The sequence below is a fragment of the Chiloscyllium plagiosum genome, unplaced genomic scaffold (genome assembly GCF_037043375.1).
Source record: "Chiloscyllium plagiosum isolate Xiang-an unplaced genomic scaffold, Cpla_swu_hap1 HiC_scaffold_4, whole genome shotgun sequence".
Taxonomy (NCBI): Eukaryota; Metazoa; Chordata; class Chondrichthyes; order Orectolobiformes; family Hemiscylliidae; genus Chiloscyllium; species Chiloscyllium plagiosum.
The window spans coordinates 12,944,361-12,964,366 of NW_028270142.1; the positions used below are offsets into that span (position 1 = coordinate 12,944,361).

Below are 20,006 nucleotides of genomic sequence, written 5' to 3' on the forward strand. Positions count from 1 at the left end.
CTTGCAAAAATACCCGATGGGTCTTTCTATTCCCTCGTCATCCTTCTGTAGGAGCACTGCACTGTACTGACACCCACATCACTGGTATCAAAAGCCACCTTGAAAGGCTTCGTGTAATCCGGGGTGGCTAATTCACATAACCTCCTTGGATGTGAAGTTAGATCCTTGATCTGACTGGATCTCTGGTGGTAGTCCTATCTAGTAAAAAAAAATAAGTAATTCTTCTACTACCCTTTTAGGTGTAATGTTGCATAATGGTGTTGCCTCTGGAAATCTAGTTGACATATCTATTATTATGAATAAATACTTATTTCCACTTTTTGTTTGAAGTAGGGGACCTATGCAATCAATAAAGACTCTTGTGAAAGGTTCCTCAAATGCTGGAATTGGTATTAAAGGTGCATGTTTTATTACTGCCTGTGGTTTTCTGATTAGATGACATGTTTGGCAAAATTCAACTATATCCTTGTGTAGTCCAGGCCAGTAAAAGTGTCTTTATATTTTAGCCTGTGTTTTCCACACCCTTAAAATGACCTCCAGGTGCTAGCTCATGCGCCACTCACAGCAGCTCTTTTCTATGCCCTACTGGCAATACAATTTGATGAATCTCTGCCCATTTCTCATCTGCTTGAATGTGTGATGGTATCCTTTTTCTCATTAAGACATCATTTGTTAAGTAATAACACACAGGGATGCATTCACTCTCTGTCAATATCTTTTGATACAACTGTTTTAAGTTCTCATCTTTCTGCTGTAATTCAATCAGCTTAGCAGAGCTGATTGATACATGTATGTTTACCTATTTGCTCCTTCTCTGCCCCCTTATCTGATTTTTAAAAAAATCTTGGATAAAGCCATGTCAGCTTCCTTATCTTTTGAACTCTCCTGCTTCAACTTGTGCCTCTGTGATCTTGTGATCACACAATCTGGGAAAATTCCTGGATAAACATCCTCCACTTCTTCAGTTGCCTGTGTCTCCACTGGCTTTCAACTAGAGTAGGCAGCATGCCTACCAGTGAATCAGCTATATCATTTGCAAGGACAATTTTTTTCCTGGAGCTGAGAGTTTGTCCAGTACTCCTACCACACATTTTCCACTCTTCTCTGGACTCTATAAGCATCACTTTACATATTTGAGCACTTTTTGTCTCACCATGAATTCTTGTTACCAGTACCTTTTCTGGCAATAGATTCTCAAGAGTATGTATCTCCTCATTCTTCAGCATTACAGACTTAGAAGATTCTGTGTCCCTTAATACTGTGACCTCTTTACCTGCTACTCCTGGTCTATGTGAATAAACTTTACCCTTGCATGCATATTTTTTAAGCAGATCTGGCACTTTCTCCTTAATCAACCTCTGATCATCTTGAATATTCTGAGGCAATTGTCTAACTTCCCTTGTGCTTTTTGTTACTAAACCACCAAAACACCTAGGCTTGTCAGGTTCTCTCTGGCTTTCTCCTAGCCCAACACTGTAATTTGTGTGGCCCACTTTATTACAATGAAAACACTGTAACTTCTTTGTACCCCTCAAGGGTTTTTTTTATCCTGTGGTAAGTTACCCATATGATCTTCATTGAGACCTACTTTTCCCTTTCCACGTGAGGATTTCTCTTTGTCCCAGTTACTATCACTCATGGACTGCAATTGATTCTGGAAGCCAGTGTTTTATGGACCAACTCATGATATATCAGCCGCTTCAGCTGCTAAACTTGCCATTTTAACTCTCTGCTCTTCCACGTGTTCGCAATACTTTCTCACTAAGGTTACCTTTAGGTGGCTAGGTTGACCAACAGGTTTTAAAACAGACAAAAACTTATTCACAAGATTACACAATGAAACACAAAGAACAGAATAAAGAAACCCTACAGAACTCAGTGTATCCAAACTAGACTTAATTATGTTGTCCTGAATATACAAAACAGTCCCAATAAGCAAACCCTCTTGAAAAACAGTATAAATGGAACAAATGCTTACAGGTTGAAATTAGAAGGGCAGAAGGAGAGAGAGAGCCTGTTTTCATAGAGCTCACTGGTGAACTCCCAACTAGTTCTGGATTGAACTGAACTGCTAGAGAGCAAACCAGTCCCCTTTTATTATACAGATGACTTCTAAAACATAACCACTTTGGTCTGAGGTCGCATCTGTTTACATATGTTGGCACAAACAACATAGGCAAGGGAAGGAGGACCTGTTTGAGGAGTATCAAGCACGAGGAAGGAAATTGAAGAACAGGTCCTTGAGGGTCATAATCTCTAGATTACTGCCCACGCCATATGTTAATTGGCATAGGGATAAGAAAAGTAGGGAAGTAAACATGTGGCCAAGAGATTGGTGTGGGAAAAAGGGATTCCATTTCATGGGACATTGGCATCAGTTTTGGAACCGGGGCAATCTGTACTGATAGGACGGTCTCCACCTGAACCTATCTGAACCAGTGTTCTGGCAAAAAAGATAAATAAGGTGGTCACTAGGACTTTAAACTTGTGAGTCAAGGGGAAGGGAAAGGCAAAGCAACAGCGAGTATGGAGTCAAATAGAAAGATAGGCAACACATTGGCATGTGCGTAGGGTTTAAGTTTGAGGCAGTCTAGGAATGAAGCAAAAAGGAAGGCTTAGGATATATAGTCAGAGGTAATGGATATCATGAGGATAAGAAAATTAGCATGAAGGTGTTTTACCTGAATACTCGTAGTATTTGTTGCAAAGTAGATGAATTAATGGCACAAATTATCATGAATGATTATGACGTGGTAGGCATCACAGATTCGTGGTTGCAGGGGGTTCAGGACTGGCAGTTAAACAGCCAAGGATTTACAACTTATTGAAAAGACAGGGAGGTGGGCATAGGGGTTGGAGTTGCCTTGTTAAGAATGAAATTAAATCTGTGGCCCTGAATGACATAGGATCAGATGATGTGAAGTCTGTGTGGGTGGAGTTGAGGAACCGCAAAGGTAAAAAAAAAATCATAATGGGAGTTATGTACAGAGCTCCTAACAGTGGTCAGGACCAGGGGTGCAAGATGTACCAGGAAATAGGGCATGTCAGAAAGGCACGGTCACAGTGATCATGGGGGACTTCAATATGCAAATGGACTGGGTGAATAATGTTGATGAATCCAAAGAAAGGGAATTCATGGAATGCTTACAGAATGGCTTCTGGATGTAAGTTTGCTCGCTGAATTGGAAGGTTCATTTTCAGACATTTTGTCACCATACCAGGTAACATCTTTAGTGAGCCTCCAGATGAAGCACTGCTGATGATTCCTGCTTTCTGTTTATATGTTTGGTAATGGTCGGTGATGTCATTTCCTATTCTTTTTCTCAGGGGGTGGTAAAATGGGATCCAAGTCAATGTGTTTGTTGATAGAAACTAACACATTGACTTGGACCCCATTTACCACCCCCTGAGAAAAAGAACAGGAAATGACATCACCACAGGAAATGACATCACCGGCCATCACCAAACATATAAACAGAAAACAGGAATCGTCAGCAGTGCTTCGTCTGGAGGATCACTGAAGATGTGACCTCGTATGGTGACGAAACATCTGAAAATAAACCTTCCAGCTCAACGAGCAAACCTATATACAGACCCTCAGCCTGATCTACAAATCTCAAAAGTCACTTACAGGATGGCTTTTTGAAACAGCTTGTGATGGAGCTGACAAGGGAACAGGCTATTCTGGACTTAGTGCCATGTAATGAGCCAGACTTTATAAAAGATCTTAAAGTAAGGGAACACTTAAAGAGGCAGTGATCAAAATATGGTAGAGGTCAGTCTGCAATTTGAAAGAAGAAGGCAAAATTGGATGTAATGGTGTCACAGTTAAATAAAGGTAATTAAAGGGGCATGAGAGAGGAACTGATGAAAATTGTCTGAAAGCAGAGCCAGGCTGGGAAGACAGTAAAGGAACAATGGCAGGAGTTTCTGGGTGTAATTGAGGACACAGTACAGAGGCTCATTCCAAAGAATAGAAAGAATAGAAAGGGTGGGAGTGGAGGAGGATTAGACACCATGGTTGACAAAGGAAGTCAGGAAATGTATCATAGAAAAAGACAGAGCCTATAAAGCGGTCAAGAGCACTGGGAAATCAGAAAATTGGGAAGACTACAAAAATAAATACAGGATAACAAAGACAGGATAAGGAAGGATAGGATCAAATATGAAGGTAAGCTAGCCAGTAATATTAGAAATGATAGTAAAAGTTTCTTTCAATACTTAAGAAAAAAACGAGAGGCAGTAGAAATTGGGCTGCTCCAAATTGATGCTGAGGCTAGTGATGGTAGATAAGAAACTAGCTGAAGAACTTAATAAATACTTTGTGTCAGTCATGAGTAATATCCCAACAATTCAGGAGAGTTGAGCTGAAAATGTGTTGCTGGAAAAGGGCAGCAGCCCTTCTTCAGGAAGGGCTTATGCCCGAAACGTCGATTCTCCTATTCCCTGGATGCTGCCTGACCTGCTGCGCTTTTCCAGCAACACATTTTCAGCTCTGATCTCCAGCATCTGCAGACCTCACCTTCTCCTCAAAGAGTAGAGTTGAGTACGGTAGCCATTACAAAAGAGAAAGTGCTAGAAAAGTAAAAAGGTCTAAAAATTGATAAATCTCCTGGCCCGGATGGGCTACATCCTAGAGTTCTGAGGAAATAACGGAGGCGTTGATTGTAATCTTTCAAAAATCACTGGAGTCAGGGAAGGTCCTAGATGATTGGAAAATCACTGTTGTAACCCCCTTGTTCAAGAAAAGATCAAAACAAAAGATGGAAAATTATAGGCCGATTAGCCTAACCTTGGTTGTAGGTAAAATTCTAGAATCCATTGTTAAGGATGAGATGTCTAAATTCTTGCAAGTGCAGGGTTGGATTAGAACAAGTCAGCATGGCTTTAGTAAGGGGAGGCCGTGCCTGACAAACTTGTTAATATTCTTTGAAGAGGTAACAAGTAGGTTAGACCAGGAAAACCCAGTAGATGTTATCTACCTAGATTTCCAAAACATCTTTGATAAGGTTCCTCACGGGAGGCTGCTGAGTAAGGTGAGGGCACATGGTGTTCAAGGTGGACTACTGGCATGATTGAGGACTTGCTGTCTGACAGAAGGCAGAGAGTTGGGATAAAAGGTTCTTTTTTGGAATGGCAGCTAGTGATAAGTGGTGTCTCGCTGGGTTCAGTTTTCGAGCCGCAGCTGTTCACTTTATATTTTAATGATCTGGATGAAGGGACTGAGGGCATTCTGGCAAAGTTCGCTGATGATACGAAGTTAAGCAGACAGGCAGGTAGTTCTGAGGAGGTGGAGAGGCTGCAAAAAGATCTAGACAGTTTAGGAGAGTGATCCAGGAAATGGTTAATGAAATTCAATGTGAGCACATGCAAGGTCTTTCACTTTGGAAATACAGGCATAGACTATTCTCTAAATGGTAAGAAAATTCATAAAGTACAAAGGGATCTGAGAGTGCTAGTCCAGGATTCTCTAAAGGCTGACTTGCAGGTTGAGTCTGTGGTTAAAAGAAAATGTAATGTTGTTATTTATCTCAAGAGGGTTGGAATATAAAAGCAGCAATGTGCTACTGAGACTTTATAAAGCTCTGGTTAGGCCCCATTTGGAATACTGTGTCCAGCTTTGGGCCCCATACCTCAGGAAGGACATACTAGCACTGGAGCATGTAGAACATAGAAGAATACAGCGCAGTACAGGCCCTTCGGCCCTCGATGTTGCGCCGATCCAAGCCCACCTCACCTACACTAGCCCACTATCCTCCATATGTCTATCCAATGCCCGCTTAAATGCCCATAAAGAGGGAGAGTCCACCACTGCTACTGGCAGGGCATTCCATGAACTCACGACTCGCTGAGTAAAGAAACTACCCCGAACATCTGTCCTATACCTACCCCCCCCTTAATTTAAAGCTATGCCCCCTTGTAACAGCTGACTCCATACGTGGAAAAAGATTCTCACTGTCGACCCTATCTAAACCCCTAATCATCTTGTACACCTCTATCAAGTCACCCCTAAACCTTCTTTTCTCCAATGAAAACAACCCCAAGTGCTTCAGCCTTTCCTCATTCGATCTTTCTACCATACCAGGCAACATCCTGGTAAACCTCCTCTGCACCCGTTCCAGTGCCTCCACATCCTTCCTATAGTATGGCGACCAAAACTGCACACAATACTCCAGATGCGGCCGCACCAGAGTCTTATACAACTGCAACATGACCTCAGTACTCCGGAACTCAATTCCTCTACCAATAAAAGCCAGTACGCCATATGCCTTCTTCACCGCACTATTTACCTGGGTGGCAACTTTCAAAGATCTGTGTACATGGACACCAAGATCCCTCTGCTCATCCACACTACCAAGTATCCGACCATTAGCCCAGTACCCCATCTTTTTGTTACTCTTACCAAAGTGAATCACCTCACACTTAGCTACATTGAACTCCATTTGCCACCTTTCTGCCCAGTTCTGCAGCTTATCTATATCCCGCTGTAACCTGCCACATCCTTCCTCACTGTCTACAACTCCTCCGACTTTCGTATCATTTGCAAACTTGCTCACCCAACCTTCTAACCCCTCCTCCAGGTCATTTATAAAAATGACAAACAGCAATGGTCCCAAAACAGATCCTTGCGGAACACCGCTAGTGACGGCACTCCAAGATGAACCTTTGCCATCAACTACTACCCTCTGTCTTCTTCCAGCCAGCCAACTCCTAATCCAAACCTCCAACTCACCCTCAATGCCATACCTCCGTATTTTTTGCAGTAGTCTACCATGGGGAACCTTATCAAACGCCTTACTAAAATCCATATACACCACATCTACCGCTTTCCCCTCGTCCACCTCCTTAGTCACCTTCTCAAAGAATTCAATAAGGTTTGTGAGGCACGATCTGCCCTTCACAAAACCATGCTGACTATCCTTGATCACATTATTCCTATCCAGATGTTCATAAATCCTATCCCTTACAATTCTCTCTAAGATTTTGCCCACAACAGAAGTGAGACTCACCGGCCTATAGTTACTAGGGTTATCCCTACTCCCCTTCTTGAACAAGGGAACCACATTTGCTAGCCTCCAATCTTCTGGCACTACTCCTGTAGACAACGAGGACATAAAAATCAAGGCCAATGGCTCTGCAATCTCCTCCCTTGCTTCCCAGAGAATCCTTGGATAAATGCCATCAGGCCCAGGGGACTTATCTATTTTCACCCTTTCCAGAATTTCCAACACCTCTTCTCTACATATGTCAAAGCCGTCCATTCTACTTAATTGTGACTCAGTACTCACATTGACAACAATGTCCTGTTCCTGATTGAATACTGACGAAAAGTATTCATTCAGTGTCTCCCCAATCTCTTCAGCCTCCACACGCAACTTCCCACTACTATCCTTGACTGGACCTATTCCTACCCTAGTCATTCTTTTATTCCTGACATACCTATAGAAAGCCTTAGGGTTTTCCCTAATCCTACCAACTAAGGACCTTTCATGTCCCCTCCTTGCTGCTCTTAGCTCTCTCTTCAGGTCCTTCCTGGCTACCTTATAACTCTCAATCGCCCCAATTGAACCTTCACGCCTCATCTTTACATAGGCCGCCCTCTTCCATTTAACAAGGGATTCCAATTCCTTATTAAACCACGGCTCCCTCACACGACCCTTTCCTCCCTGCCTGACGGATACATACTTATCAAGGACACTCAATAGTTGCTCCTTGAACAAGCTCCACATATCAATTATGCCCTTGCCTTGAAGCTTACTTTTCCAAGCCACACATCCTAAGTCATGCCTCACCGCATCATAATTTCCCTGCCCCCAGCTACAACTCTTGCCCTGTAGTGCACACTTATCCCTCTCCATCACTAGAGTGAAAGTCACCGAATTGTGGTCACTGTCCCCAAAGTGCTCACCTACCTCTAATTCTAACACCTGGCCTGGTTCATTACCCAGAACCAAATCCAGTATGGCCTCACCTCTTGTTGGCCTATCTACATATTGTGTCAGGAAACCCTCCTGCACACATTGGACAAACACTGACCCATCTAACGAACTTGAGCTATAGCTTCCCCAATCAATATCAGGAAAGTTAAAATCCCCCATAACAACCACCCTATTACTTTCACTCTTCTCTTGAATCATCCTCGCAATCCTTTCTTCTACGTTTCTAGGACTATTAGGAGGCCTGTAAAAAACTCCTAACAGGGTGAGCTCACCTTTCCTATTCCTAACCTCAGCCCAAACTACCTCAGATGGCGAGTCTTCATCCATCGTCCTTTCCACAGCTGTAATGCTATCTTTGACAAGCAATGCCACACCTCCCCCTCTTTTACCCCCACCTCTGACCCTACTAAAACATTTAAACCCTGGGACCTGCAACAGCCAATCCTGTCCCTGTTCTACCCATGTCTCCGTAATAGCCACAACATCGAAGTCCCAGGTACCAACCTACGCTGCAAGTTCACCTACCTTATTTCGTATACTTCTTGCATTGAAGTATACACACTTCAAGCCACTTTCCTGTTTACAGGCACCCTCCTTTGAAATTGATGCCATGTTCCTAACCTCCCTACACTCCAGGTCCTGCACCCTAAAGCTACAGTCTGGGTTCCCATGCCCCTGCAGAGTTAGTTTAAACCCCCCCCAAGAGCACTAGCAAACCTCCCACCAAGGATACTGGTGCCCCTCAGGTTCAGGTGCAGACCATCCTGTTTGTAGAGGTCCCACCTTCCCCAGAAAGAACCCCAGTTATCCAAATACCAGAATCCCTCCCTCCTGCACCATCCCTGTAGCCACACATTTAACTGTTCTCTCTCCCTATTCCTCGACTCTCTATCACGTGGCACGGGTAACAAACCAGAGACAACAACTCTGTTCGTTCTAACTTTGAGCTTCCAACCTAGCTCCCTGAAAGCCTGCCTAACATCCTCAGCGCTCCTCCTACCTATGTCATTGGTGCCAATGTGGACCACGACTTCGGGCTGCTCCCCCTCCCCCTTAAGGACCTGGAAAACACGATCAGAGATATCACATACCCTTGCGCCTGGGAGGCAACATACCAAACGTGAGTCTCTCTCGTTCCCACAAAACCGCCTATCTGTGCCCCGAACTATCGAGTCCCCAATTACTATTGCTCTGCTCTTCTCCACCCTTCCCTTCTGAGTAACGGGGACAGGCTCAGTGCCAGAGGCCTGGGCCCCGTTACTTACCCCTGGTAAGTCATCCCCCCCCCACAAGTATCCAAAACGGTATACTTGTTCTTGAGGGGAACGGCCGCAGGGGGTCGCAGGTGAATGTCCAGTGGAGATTCACACGGATGATCCCTGGAATGATAAGCCTAACATATGATGATTGGCTGAGGATCCTGGGATTGTATTCATTAGAGTTTAGAAGGTTGAGGGTAGATTTAATAGAAACTTACAAGATAATGCATAGCTTAGAAAGTGTGGACGCTTGGAATTTGTTTCCATCAGGCAGGGATACTAGGACCCGTGGGTACAGCCTTAGAATTAGAGGGGGTCAATTTAGAACAGAAATAAGAAGACATTTCTTCAGCCAGAGTGGTGGGCTTGTGGAATTCATTGCCACAGAGCGCAGTGGAGGTTGGGACGTTAAATGTTTTCAAGTCAGAGATTGATAAATTCTTGATGTCGCAAGGAATTAAGGGATATGGGGAGAGTGTGGGTAAGTGGCGCCGAAATGCCCATCAGCCATGATTGAATGGTGGAGTGGACTCGATGAGCCGAATGGCTTTACATCCACTCCTATTTCTTATGGTTTTATGGTCTTATAAACAAAAAAACCTCTCAATACCATTTTAATCTCTGTACCAAACCAGTCTAATTGGCACCAGGAGCATTTTATTACCCCTCTGGAAAAAAAACACGGACACAGTATCCTTGAGAAAAGAAAGAGCATTTAAAAAAAAAAGGGACCAGCTTTGTGACAATATATAGGAAATCAGTGGACACTTCCAGTGTCCATATTTGCCATTGCTGCATTGGAGTCCAGGCCCCCAGAATATTAGCAAGTTTCTCGATCCTACCACTATGCCACTGCCTCTCTTGAGTATTGAGGGAAACTTGTTAATTGTAATGCACGTGCTGTAGACAGTGGTAATGACAGGAATATCTCATTCTTAAAAACTTTCTTGCTCCTATTGGAGCATTCCCCATTTCATATGTGAGATATTTATCTCATCCAAGTTGATATCAGTTTTTTAAACGTCAAACCATCTTGAGTAGTAATCAATGACCACAGCAATGGCATTGTTGTGAGAACCCTACAGGAGATATTCACCACCCATGGTATTCCAGATGTTATTTCAAACAATGTCCCACAGTTTAGTTATGGAATGGTCAAAATATTTGCAAAGAAAATGGGCTTTCCACAGGTTACTAGGTTTGCGTCAGTCCAATGGAGATGCACAAAAAGCAATTTAAACAGTGAAAAATCTGAGGTGAAATCCAGATTTTTCTTATTGCTTTGCTTGCTATTCATGCTACTGTGCTCTCCTCAGGTCTATCCCCATCAGATGGGAGTGCAGATTAAAAACAACTTCCATTATTACCAAGCAACCTGCTTCCAAGGGTCAAAAATAACAGAGGTGATGGCAGAATAGAAATATCATTTACTAGAAATCCAGAGATCCAGACTATTGGCCTGGGACATGGATTACATTCCACCATGGCAGATGGTGAAATTTGAATTCAATAAAAATCTGGAGCTTTAAAAAAAAAACTGGCCTAACCGTTGTCATCATGTATTTTAAGGAAGGAAATCTGTCGTCCTCACCTGGTCTAAGACGACATGTTACTCCAAATTTTCAACAATTTGGTTGACTCAACTGACCTCTGAAATGGCCCTAACGAGACAGTTAGTTCAAGGGACAAATAGCGATGGACAATAAATGCAAGCTTAGTAAGTGACACCCACATTCCATGACCAAATAATAAAAGAAAACAATTCAACTTGCTTCCCAGAAGGAACACCAACTCCATAGTAAGTTGGCAACCATGATAAATATTACCACATCTCAGGCATTGCCTACTGTAGAACATGGACAACAGGTGTGGATAAAGGACCTGCATACTGTCAGAGTACTAGCACTGTCAGGTCAACTGTCTGGACAGTACCAATCATTATCTTTAAGATACAAACTAAGGTCCCATTCATTGCAACCACTGTTACTTCATTGAACCAGCCTATTCATCTAAGTACCAATACTTTCAGCTAAACCCTTGGTTCTTACTATACCAGATAGACTAAATCTCTGACCTAATGGCAGCCAGCAGAGAAAAAGAACCTCAAGTTTTTCTAATCCTTGTCATGGACTGTCCTGATACATTTATCAATACAAATGAATCAAGTCAAAGATGTGTAGGGTGTGGGAGGTAGCTATTTGGGAAAAGATGTTGAGTATATATTGTGAAAACATGTAATCTGATTAATCTCTTGAGAATGTCTACAGACGTTAATAAATATTTATGACAAGTGGTGGGGTGGATGGGCATGGGAAGGAGGCGGCACGGGAATGGTTGTTATATAAGGAGTGGTACGTGTATGGAATGAGCTGCCAGAGGATGTGGTGGAGGCTGGTACAACTGCAACACTTAAGAGGCATTTGGATGGGTATATGAATAGGAAGGGTTTGGAGGAATATGGGTCGGGTGCTGGAAGGTAGGACTATATTGGGTTGGAATTTCTGGTCGGCATGGATGGGTTGGACGAAAGGGTCTGTTTCCATGCTGTACATCTCTATGACTCTAGTATCCAGGCGAAAGTGAGGACTGCAGATGCTGGAGATTAGCATTGAGAGTGTGGTGCTGGAAAAGCACAGCAGGTCAGGTAGTATCCAAGGAGCAGGAAAATCGACGTTTCAGGAAAAAGCCCTCCATCAGGAACGTTGAAGCTCGCCTTTGCCCGAAACGTTAATTTTCCTGCTCCACGGATGCTGCCTGACCTGCTATGCTTTTCCAGCACCACACTCTCGACCGTAGTAAATCTCAGCTGATCATGTATAGTAATGTTTAGAGTTAAAGTGCAATAAATAGAGTTCTAAAGAAGCCTATGTCTTGCCCTTTTCTTCTCCTCAACCAGTGTGTCTTGAATCTGAATTCATGGATATGGGCATTAAATCACACAATGAAAGATCAATAGCATCTTGGCTGTCTGGATCTATGATGAGTTGGACAAACTGTATTTTTTTTTAAAAGAGCCATCAGTGAACTCACAAATGCATTAAAAAAACAAAGAACTGCGGGTGCTGAAAATCAGAAACAAGGACAGAAATTGCGAGAAAAACTCAGCAGGTCTGTCAGTATCTGTAGAAAGAACACAGAGTTAGCATTTCCAGTCCAGTGACCTTTCTTCAGAATAGGACACCATATGAATCACTTCTCAACAGATGTTAAACTTGGAGAGACTTCACCCCTTACACTGTAAATGTTTAATTACAAGAAATGAGATGTCTTATGTGCTGATTGGCACAGAGAGACTTAATCCCCAACCGGAAGTCTTTAACCACAAGGAGCCAGATAGCATGTGAGCTGATCAAGGCTTCACCACTACCGTAGTTTTGTGCAACAAGTGGCCGGCATTCCAAACAAAAGGAGTAGCCATGGGCACCCGGATGGGCCCCAGCTAGCCTGCCTCTTCGTAGTGTATGTGGAACAATCCATCTTCCGCAACTACACTGGCCCCACCCCCCATCTTTTCCTTCGCTACATTGATGACTGTATCGGCGCTACCTCGTGCTCCCACGAGGAGGTTGAACAGTTCATCCACTACACTAACACCTTCCACCCCAACCTCAAATTCACCTGGACAGTCTCGGACTCCTCCCTCCCCTTCCTAGACCTTTCTGTTTCTATCTCAGGCGACCGAATCAACACGGACATCTACTACAAACCAACCGACTCCCACAGCTACCTGGACTACACCTCCTCCCATCCTGCCCCCTGTAAAAACGCCATTCCATTCTCCCAATTCCTTCGTCTCCGCCGCATCTGCTCCCAGGAGGACCAGTTCAAAATACGTACAACACAGATGGCCTCCTTCTTCAAGGACCGCAATTTCCCCCCCGACGTGGTCGACAGTGCCCTCCACCGCATCTCCTCCACTTCCCGCTCCTCCGCCCTTGAGCCCCGCCCCTCCAACCGCCACCAGGACAGAACCCCACTGGTCCTCACCTACCACCCCACCAATCTCCATGTACAGCGCATCATCCGCCGTCACTTCCGCTACCTCCAAACAGACCCCAGCACCAAGGATATATTTCCCTCCCCTCCCCTATCAGCTTTCCATAGAGACCACTCCCTCCGCGACTCCCTTGTCAGATCCACACCCCCCACCGACCAAACCTCCACTCCCGGCACCTTCCCTTGCAACCGCAGGAGGTGCAACACTTGCGCCCACACCTCCCCCCTCACTTCTCTCCAAGGCCCCAAAGGAAACTTCCATATCCGCCACAGATTCACCTGCACCTCCACCCACATCATCTACTGCATCCGCTGCAGCCGGTGTGGCCTCCTCTATATTGGGGAGACAGGCCGCCTACTTGCGGAGCGATTCAGAGAGCACCTCTGGGCCACCCGGACGAACCAACCCAACCACCCTGTAGCACAGCATTTCAACTCCCCCTCCCACTCCACCGAGGATATGCAGGTCATTGGACTCATCCACCGCCAAACCACAACAACCCGACGGTCGGAGGAGGAGCGTCTTATCTTCCGACTGGGAACCCTCCAACCGCAGGGGATGAACTTGGACTTCACCAGTTTCTTCATCCCCCCTCCCCCCACCTTGTCTCAGCCGGATCCCTCCAGCCCGGCACCGCCTTCCTGACCTGCAGTCTTCTTCTTGACCTCTCCGCCTCCATCCTACTCCGACCTATCACCCTCACCTTGACCTCTTTCCACCTATCACATTTCCAACGCCCCTCCTCCAAGTCCCTCCTCCCTACCTTTTATCTTCTCCTGCTGAACACTCTCTGCTCATTCCTGAAGAAGGGCCTGTGCCCGAAACGTCGAATCTCCTGTTCCCTGGATGCTGCCTGACCTGCTGTGCTGTTCCAGCAATAAAGTTTCAACTTTGATCTCCAGCATCTGCAGACCTCACTTTCTCCTCGGCATCTGAAGGAGCCAAGTAACGGAGGAAATTGGTACTCACCAGAGCTTGGAGGAAACCAGGTACACATCTTGTATATACAGTTCAGTTTGTGAACTTCTATTTATCAAAATTGTGCAAGCAAACATAATTACAGCAAGCCGGATATTAATAAGTACTCATCATTGTTAATGAGTGCAAAATAGACTCCTGATGATGAAAGTTGTGAAACCCAGCCAGCCTGAAAAGTTCTGAGAACTTGATTGCAAAACATTAACCTGCCATTGGGAAACTCAATTTTTGCCTGCGATCCAATTGTTATTTATGTTCCCCGCCTATCTTTCTGTTAACTCTGGGCAGGCCCGGAAAATGCTGCTCTCTGTCCTGAATTGCACTTACTCATTAGTTTCTACCTCAGTTTGCTTACTTGGTACACTGAACAAGACACATGTATGTATATCAGTTGAAATTCTGCAAAACTAGGAGGCACTGCTAGCTAGAGAAAGTAATTCCAACTAATTGCTGAATTAACTAATTGAGCTTGTTATTCCTAAGGTTGAAATAAACTTAACATAATTAGCAAATTGTACTTAAATACTAATTGATTAGATTTGAGAAAGAGAACAAACCTTATAATTATAACCCTTTAAAATTTCCTCACTTAATTTCACAGTCTGGAACTGCAACTTCTCTCTTTTATTAATTCCTTATGATGAAGATGTAATGAATTTTACAACAGGTTAAATGAAAACTGGCCACATTTGCCAAATGCTAGAGTGAAGAGGGAACTGGAAAGTCTGTGGTCAGCTGTGTTAAAACACTCCCCCCTTCCACTACCATGCGCTCACTACTAACAATTAAGATGTCCACAGCGATCACTCAGCTTTAGCTGGGCATGGGGCTGCTGGCTGAATGGAAATTTCCAGTCAGTCTCACAACATTGGTCAGACTTCGCATTTTAATTGGCTTAGTAGGCTATCCACCAGTCAAAATTGTCCCTACCATGTAGAGCAGAGAGGGGAACATGCTAGGACGTTGGTATAGTGTTCTTAAGCCATCCCACCTTGGATGTTTCTATCTGATTAAAATTTCTGTCTAATGTTCCTCACTGAGGCTCAGATCTGCTCCTTGTAGAGTGTTTCTGGATATGGTCTCCTGCTGAGAGCCCTTCTACCCTTTCTCCCTCTTTCAGCAGATGGTCCTGCGATGTGCTGCCTCTGCTCTTTCTCCCTATCATGTAATCCAGCAAGAATGCACAATATGGTTTGGCAGATTTCTTGATGTCAGGATCGAGTTCTGTATCATGTGCCTTACCACTTTAACAATTTTACAGAACTTTAGAAAATGCTAAACACTTCTATAACTGCAGCAACAGCCATAAGACATTAAACAGTAATCTTAAAGTAACTGACAATCTTTTTGTGTAGCAATGGTGGTGTCCTTCCTTTTGCTGAATGTGTTTTAAACAGACATCATTAACTGGAGCATTGAATTCCAAAATGGCAATGCAGACAACAAATCATTATTATATGCTGAACGTTTGTAACCAAGATGTCTTGCTTGCAAGAATACCAGACCACAAATTGAATATTTTTACAGCTTTGGTCTCTTTATCTAAGGAATGATACATTTGTCTTAGGTTGTTGCAAAAGTTCACTAAACTGATACATGGGGTGACTGGGTTTTCCCATGAGACAAGAGTCCCTACAGTTTAGAAAAATGAGAGGTGGTTTCATTGTAACACATAAAATCCTTATAGTGCTCGGCGGTGCTGAAAAGCTCTATCCTCTTGCTTGAGAATATTGAACTAGTGGTCTTAATCTCAGGATTAGAGGTCAACCAGCTATAAAGGAAACGAGGAGAAATTTTTTCACTGAGGGCTGTAAATCTTTGGAATACTTTATCCTAGATATGAATGCTCAGTCAATAATTATATTCAATATGAGGGTAGGATGGGAAAGTGAAGTTGATGTAGAACTTCAGCCATGATCTTATTAATTGGAGAAAGGGGAAAGAGCCCACTTCTGTACTTATTCTTTTTAGTATAATACCAGCAAAAACCTAACCCCAATACTTCTTCACAAGGTAGCACTTATATATTTTAAGATATAATCTGTTCATAATCCCTTAAAAAAAGTCTTGGATTCCTGTTGCTATGATCTACGTTGTGCCTTTCTATAATCTACTTATAAATTATATTCCAGACACTTGTGTAATTAATTTTAGTTTTTAAGAAATGTTAAAACTTAAATTTATGACTTGAAGTGGACGTAGATATAGACTCGACTGACCTATGCCAAAATGAAGACTTTATCACATCAGTGAATAGATCAATATATATTTATTATCTTTTCTAAGGTGCAGGTAAATATAAAATCCTGACCAGATAGCTCAGTTTGGCAAACTAAGTTGTTTCTACTGGGTTAGTTACGTCAGTCTCATTAGTCATATCTCATTCAGTACGGTTTTGCTTTAGCATTGAAATATATAGTGAAACAATTAAAATATCTTCAGCAGTCTGATCTCTTCTTCAGTTTGCGTATTTTTTCTTGCCGAATGGTATCGCATTCCAAACCAGCTATTTCTGTCAACCGATGAATGAACGAAGCTGATGCACCCTGAAGAGGGTTGTGGTAGCTGTGTACTGCACCAAAAAATGCAAATGAGTGAAGATCACAACACAGAATTCTTGAAGAAAAATAAATACAGTACTGTCTTGATTTCTAGAAACTAAGCACAGTTCAAATTACTATTTTCACAAAATAATAGCCATGATCCTACCATTCAAATAAAGGGATTTTGTTGTAGCACTGTAAGAAAACACATGCTGGGATTTTTTGGGGCAGTATGGGTCACTGTAAGCAGGAGGTGACTCTGCTTTAGCTGGCAGCATGATCTGAGGCCATGTTTTATGAAGGATAGCCAATTAAAGCAATATCCCAAACCCCCAAGAGATGCTGAGGGGTTTGCAGTTCAGCCAACTCAGTAGTACTGCCAGAAGAAGTGCCCTGGAGCACAAAGGCATATTGATGAATATGTAAATAAAGATAAATGAGTTGGACCATAGCAGATACCAGTCAAGCAAATGCCAGCAGATGAAGGTTTTGGTGAGGGCAGCCAGCACTTTAGCCACAGGAGTAGCATTGTTACACAGGTCCCTAACTGGACCAAAGAGTATCTGACAATGAGTGCCACTTAGCTCACCTACCCATTGCCCCCAACCCCTCAGGGACACCATCATGTGCTTTCCTCAAACACACTTGTGATTTCCTCAAATGTTAAAGACCCCACCACCACTGGTCAAGTACCAGTGGCAAGGAATGAAATCCTTGACTGGTCATTTAATTAGTGCAGTTGCCCTTTGGGAGTGAGTGCTGCCTACCACTTGGCCCACCATTGACAAGATGGATTGGCATTGGTAGGACGACTGGCACTCTAAATCTGTCTTCCCTCACCATTTTATCGGCCGCTCTCAGCTTGATCCCAGGAACCAGGTAAAATTCAGCCCCATAAAAGGAAAAGTAAGAATTATTAAAAGTAATATTATTGAATCCATTTATACATTTCTAACACTGAAATAGAATTAAAGAAATTGTCATGCCAAATGAAGACATTTCTTGATCTTAACTTTAAATGTGGCCCTGCATTCAGAATATGATAATGTTCACAATTTCAAATTGTACAGACAAAGGATTAAGTTATATTTGAGAATACTTCTGGAAGATTCTGAAATGCAGATGGTATTCCAGTGGAAAAATGACCATTCTTATTAGCTCAACAAAAAAGAATCCAACAAACAAATGCTGCTACACATGTCGGAGATGCAAGGATGGAATATCAAATAAGATCTCCCTGTGAGATAATTGTAGCTGGGATGGGGCAGGTTATCAATGACTTTCCCATTGTGCATCCATCACCCTATTCCCAAGCCATTATTTGGTCAATAGAATGCACTGAACATTGCCATCACATCCCTAAAAATGGTTTCAGATAATACATGTGTTATTCCAAGAACCAGAGAAAAACTAATCATTCTGCAAAGAACAGACATTGTAGAATATTAGCAGCAGAACAAGGCATGTATTTTTAAACCTGAGACTGCTACTTTTTAAAAGTCTCACAGCTTAACTCCAATGCTAAGTCTACATGTAAAGAAAGTGAACATCCTGGGTAAGAAAAACTACAAATAACTAACTTCATGATCTGCTGAACAACCATCATTTCTTCCAGGTTTGCCCACCTTGAAGAAGCTCTGTGCATCTGTCCAACAGAAATTCTGTTCCAAAAGTTTTCCCGTCTTCATCACCATTACTTTCTCCCAGGCTGGCCTTTACCCATTCCTTTGCCCAATTGCTGTTTTCTCTCTCTGTGTGTGCTCCATGTCTACTTATTGTTTACTCCTCCCCTCCCTATCTTCAGCAGATATTCCAACCTTTTCCTAGCTACAATCAGTTCTGAAGAAGGGTCACTGGACTTTGAAGTTATATTTAACAAGCTCTTACCTGGGAACACTGATATTGTTTGAATGACCCTGAATTCAGACTAACATTTCAGGAGTAGATAGACTTAGCTATTTATAAACATCAACAATAAGCATGTTTTTCAAACTTTGTAAAGACTGGTGCATTTTTCACCACTTCAAATTGTTAAAGTGAGAAGGACAATATTTTGTGAATAAATGAATGCCAGACAAACTGGTCCATCGCACACTGTCATGCCTGGCTTGGCTCCCAGAGGATCCCTCTGTCCCAGAACAGAACTCAGAAGTTCTGGATTTCTTTTTAATGGCTTGGATTTGCAGAGTTGGAGAATATTCTGTCATTGCCATCTTTGAGATAAGATGTAAACAAATCCCCTGTTTACCCTGTCAGTGGGACGGATATAAAGGATATTGCAGTATTATTTTGAGTAACAGTAGGGGAATTATCCTCAGTATTTTGGATAACCTTCAATTAACATCATGAAAGTTGATAATTTGGTCATTATCATGTAGGAGCTTGTGTTGCACACACTGACAGCCACATTTCCTATATTACAACACTATCTGCATTTCAAAAATTCTTAATAGGCTTGAAAACACTTTGAGGTGTCTGAATAAGCATTCATTTTTCTGGGAATACTGCTGGATATTGCCAAGATCTATATAAAAGCATTGAGTTTGGGTGATGACCAAGAGGGGTTAGAGACGCTGGCATGGAGACATTCAATAATAATTCCTCAGTTGGTAGCAACTTTCCACTAACCACCCTTCTATGTCAAATGTCTGGAACCCAATGTCCCTGAAGGAACATAAACTGAGTATTGGGTAGGTAAAGAAATGGTGCGTGACAACATTTCCATTCATCGCACGTTGAGATGGCTTGTCAGTGCAATAATATGTTAGTCCAGTAAAACACCTTTTCTCACAATGGTGCTCAGCCCTCTGTCATCTCTCGATATCACAACATAGTTGTGACATATGCTGGGATTTATATATATTTCAATATAATTTACTTTTAGAGTTTGGATTTTGAGTTAGTAGTATGTAGGTTTTCTGTGTCTGTAGGGGATTTAATATTTAACTTGTAATTATTTCCCTAGCTAAGGTGATTCATTTTAAAATCAGTATGAGAGAGTTCCTGGTGTGCAGTGTTTTCATTGGGAGAGTTTCTACAAGGAAGCAAAGTAAGCAGTTGTGCATTACACCTTCAGTTTAGGTCTGAAATTGGTTGTTTCTCCTAATCAATTGCAAAAAAAACCCATCATTTGGAAAAATGTTTTTGAGACTTAATCTGGCAGTTTCGCAGATGATTTGGTTGAAGCTGGATATGTAAAATACTTGCTCCCAATAAAGATGGATGGTTTAGAATGGTTAAGTTGTAAAGTTTTAAAACCAGGAATGTTTTATTAAAACCTTGAAGGGGT

General features: G+C 42.7%; 1 protein-coding gene across 7 annotated transcripts in view; it reads right to left on the minus strand.

Moving 5' to 3' along the window:
- Positions 1-16,426: 16,426 nt before the first annotated feature.
- Positions 16,427-20,006, minus strand: part of cunh8orf89 (chromosome unknown C8orf89 homolog) — a 145,691-nt gene continuing 142,111 nt past the window's right edge. For 4 of the 7 annotated variants that reach the window (XM_087985966.1, XM_043689184.2, XM_043689181.2 and 1 more), the window contains one exon: positions 16,427-16,746. In XM_087985966.1, the coding sequence (XP_087842092.1) occupies positions 16,613-16,746 (134 nt within the window). In that variant the 3' untranslated portion in view covers positions 16,427-16,612. Of the gene's footprint in view, positions 16,747-17,557; positions 17,579-20,006 lie in introns of those variants that run through there. The other 3 variants (XM_043689182.2, XM_043689183.2, XM_087985967.1) reach the window with 3 other exon arrangements.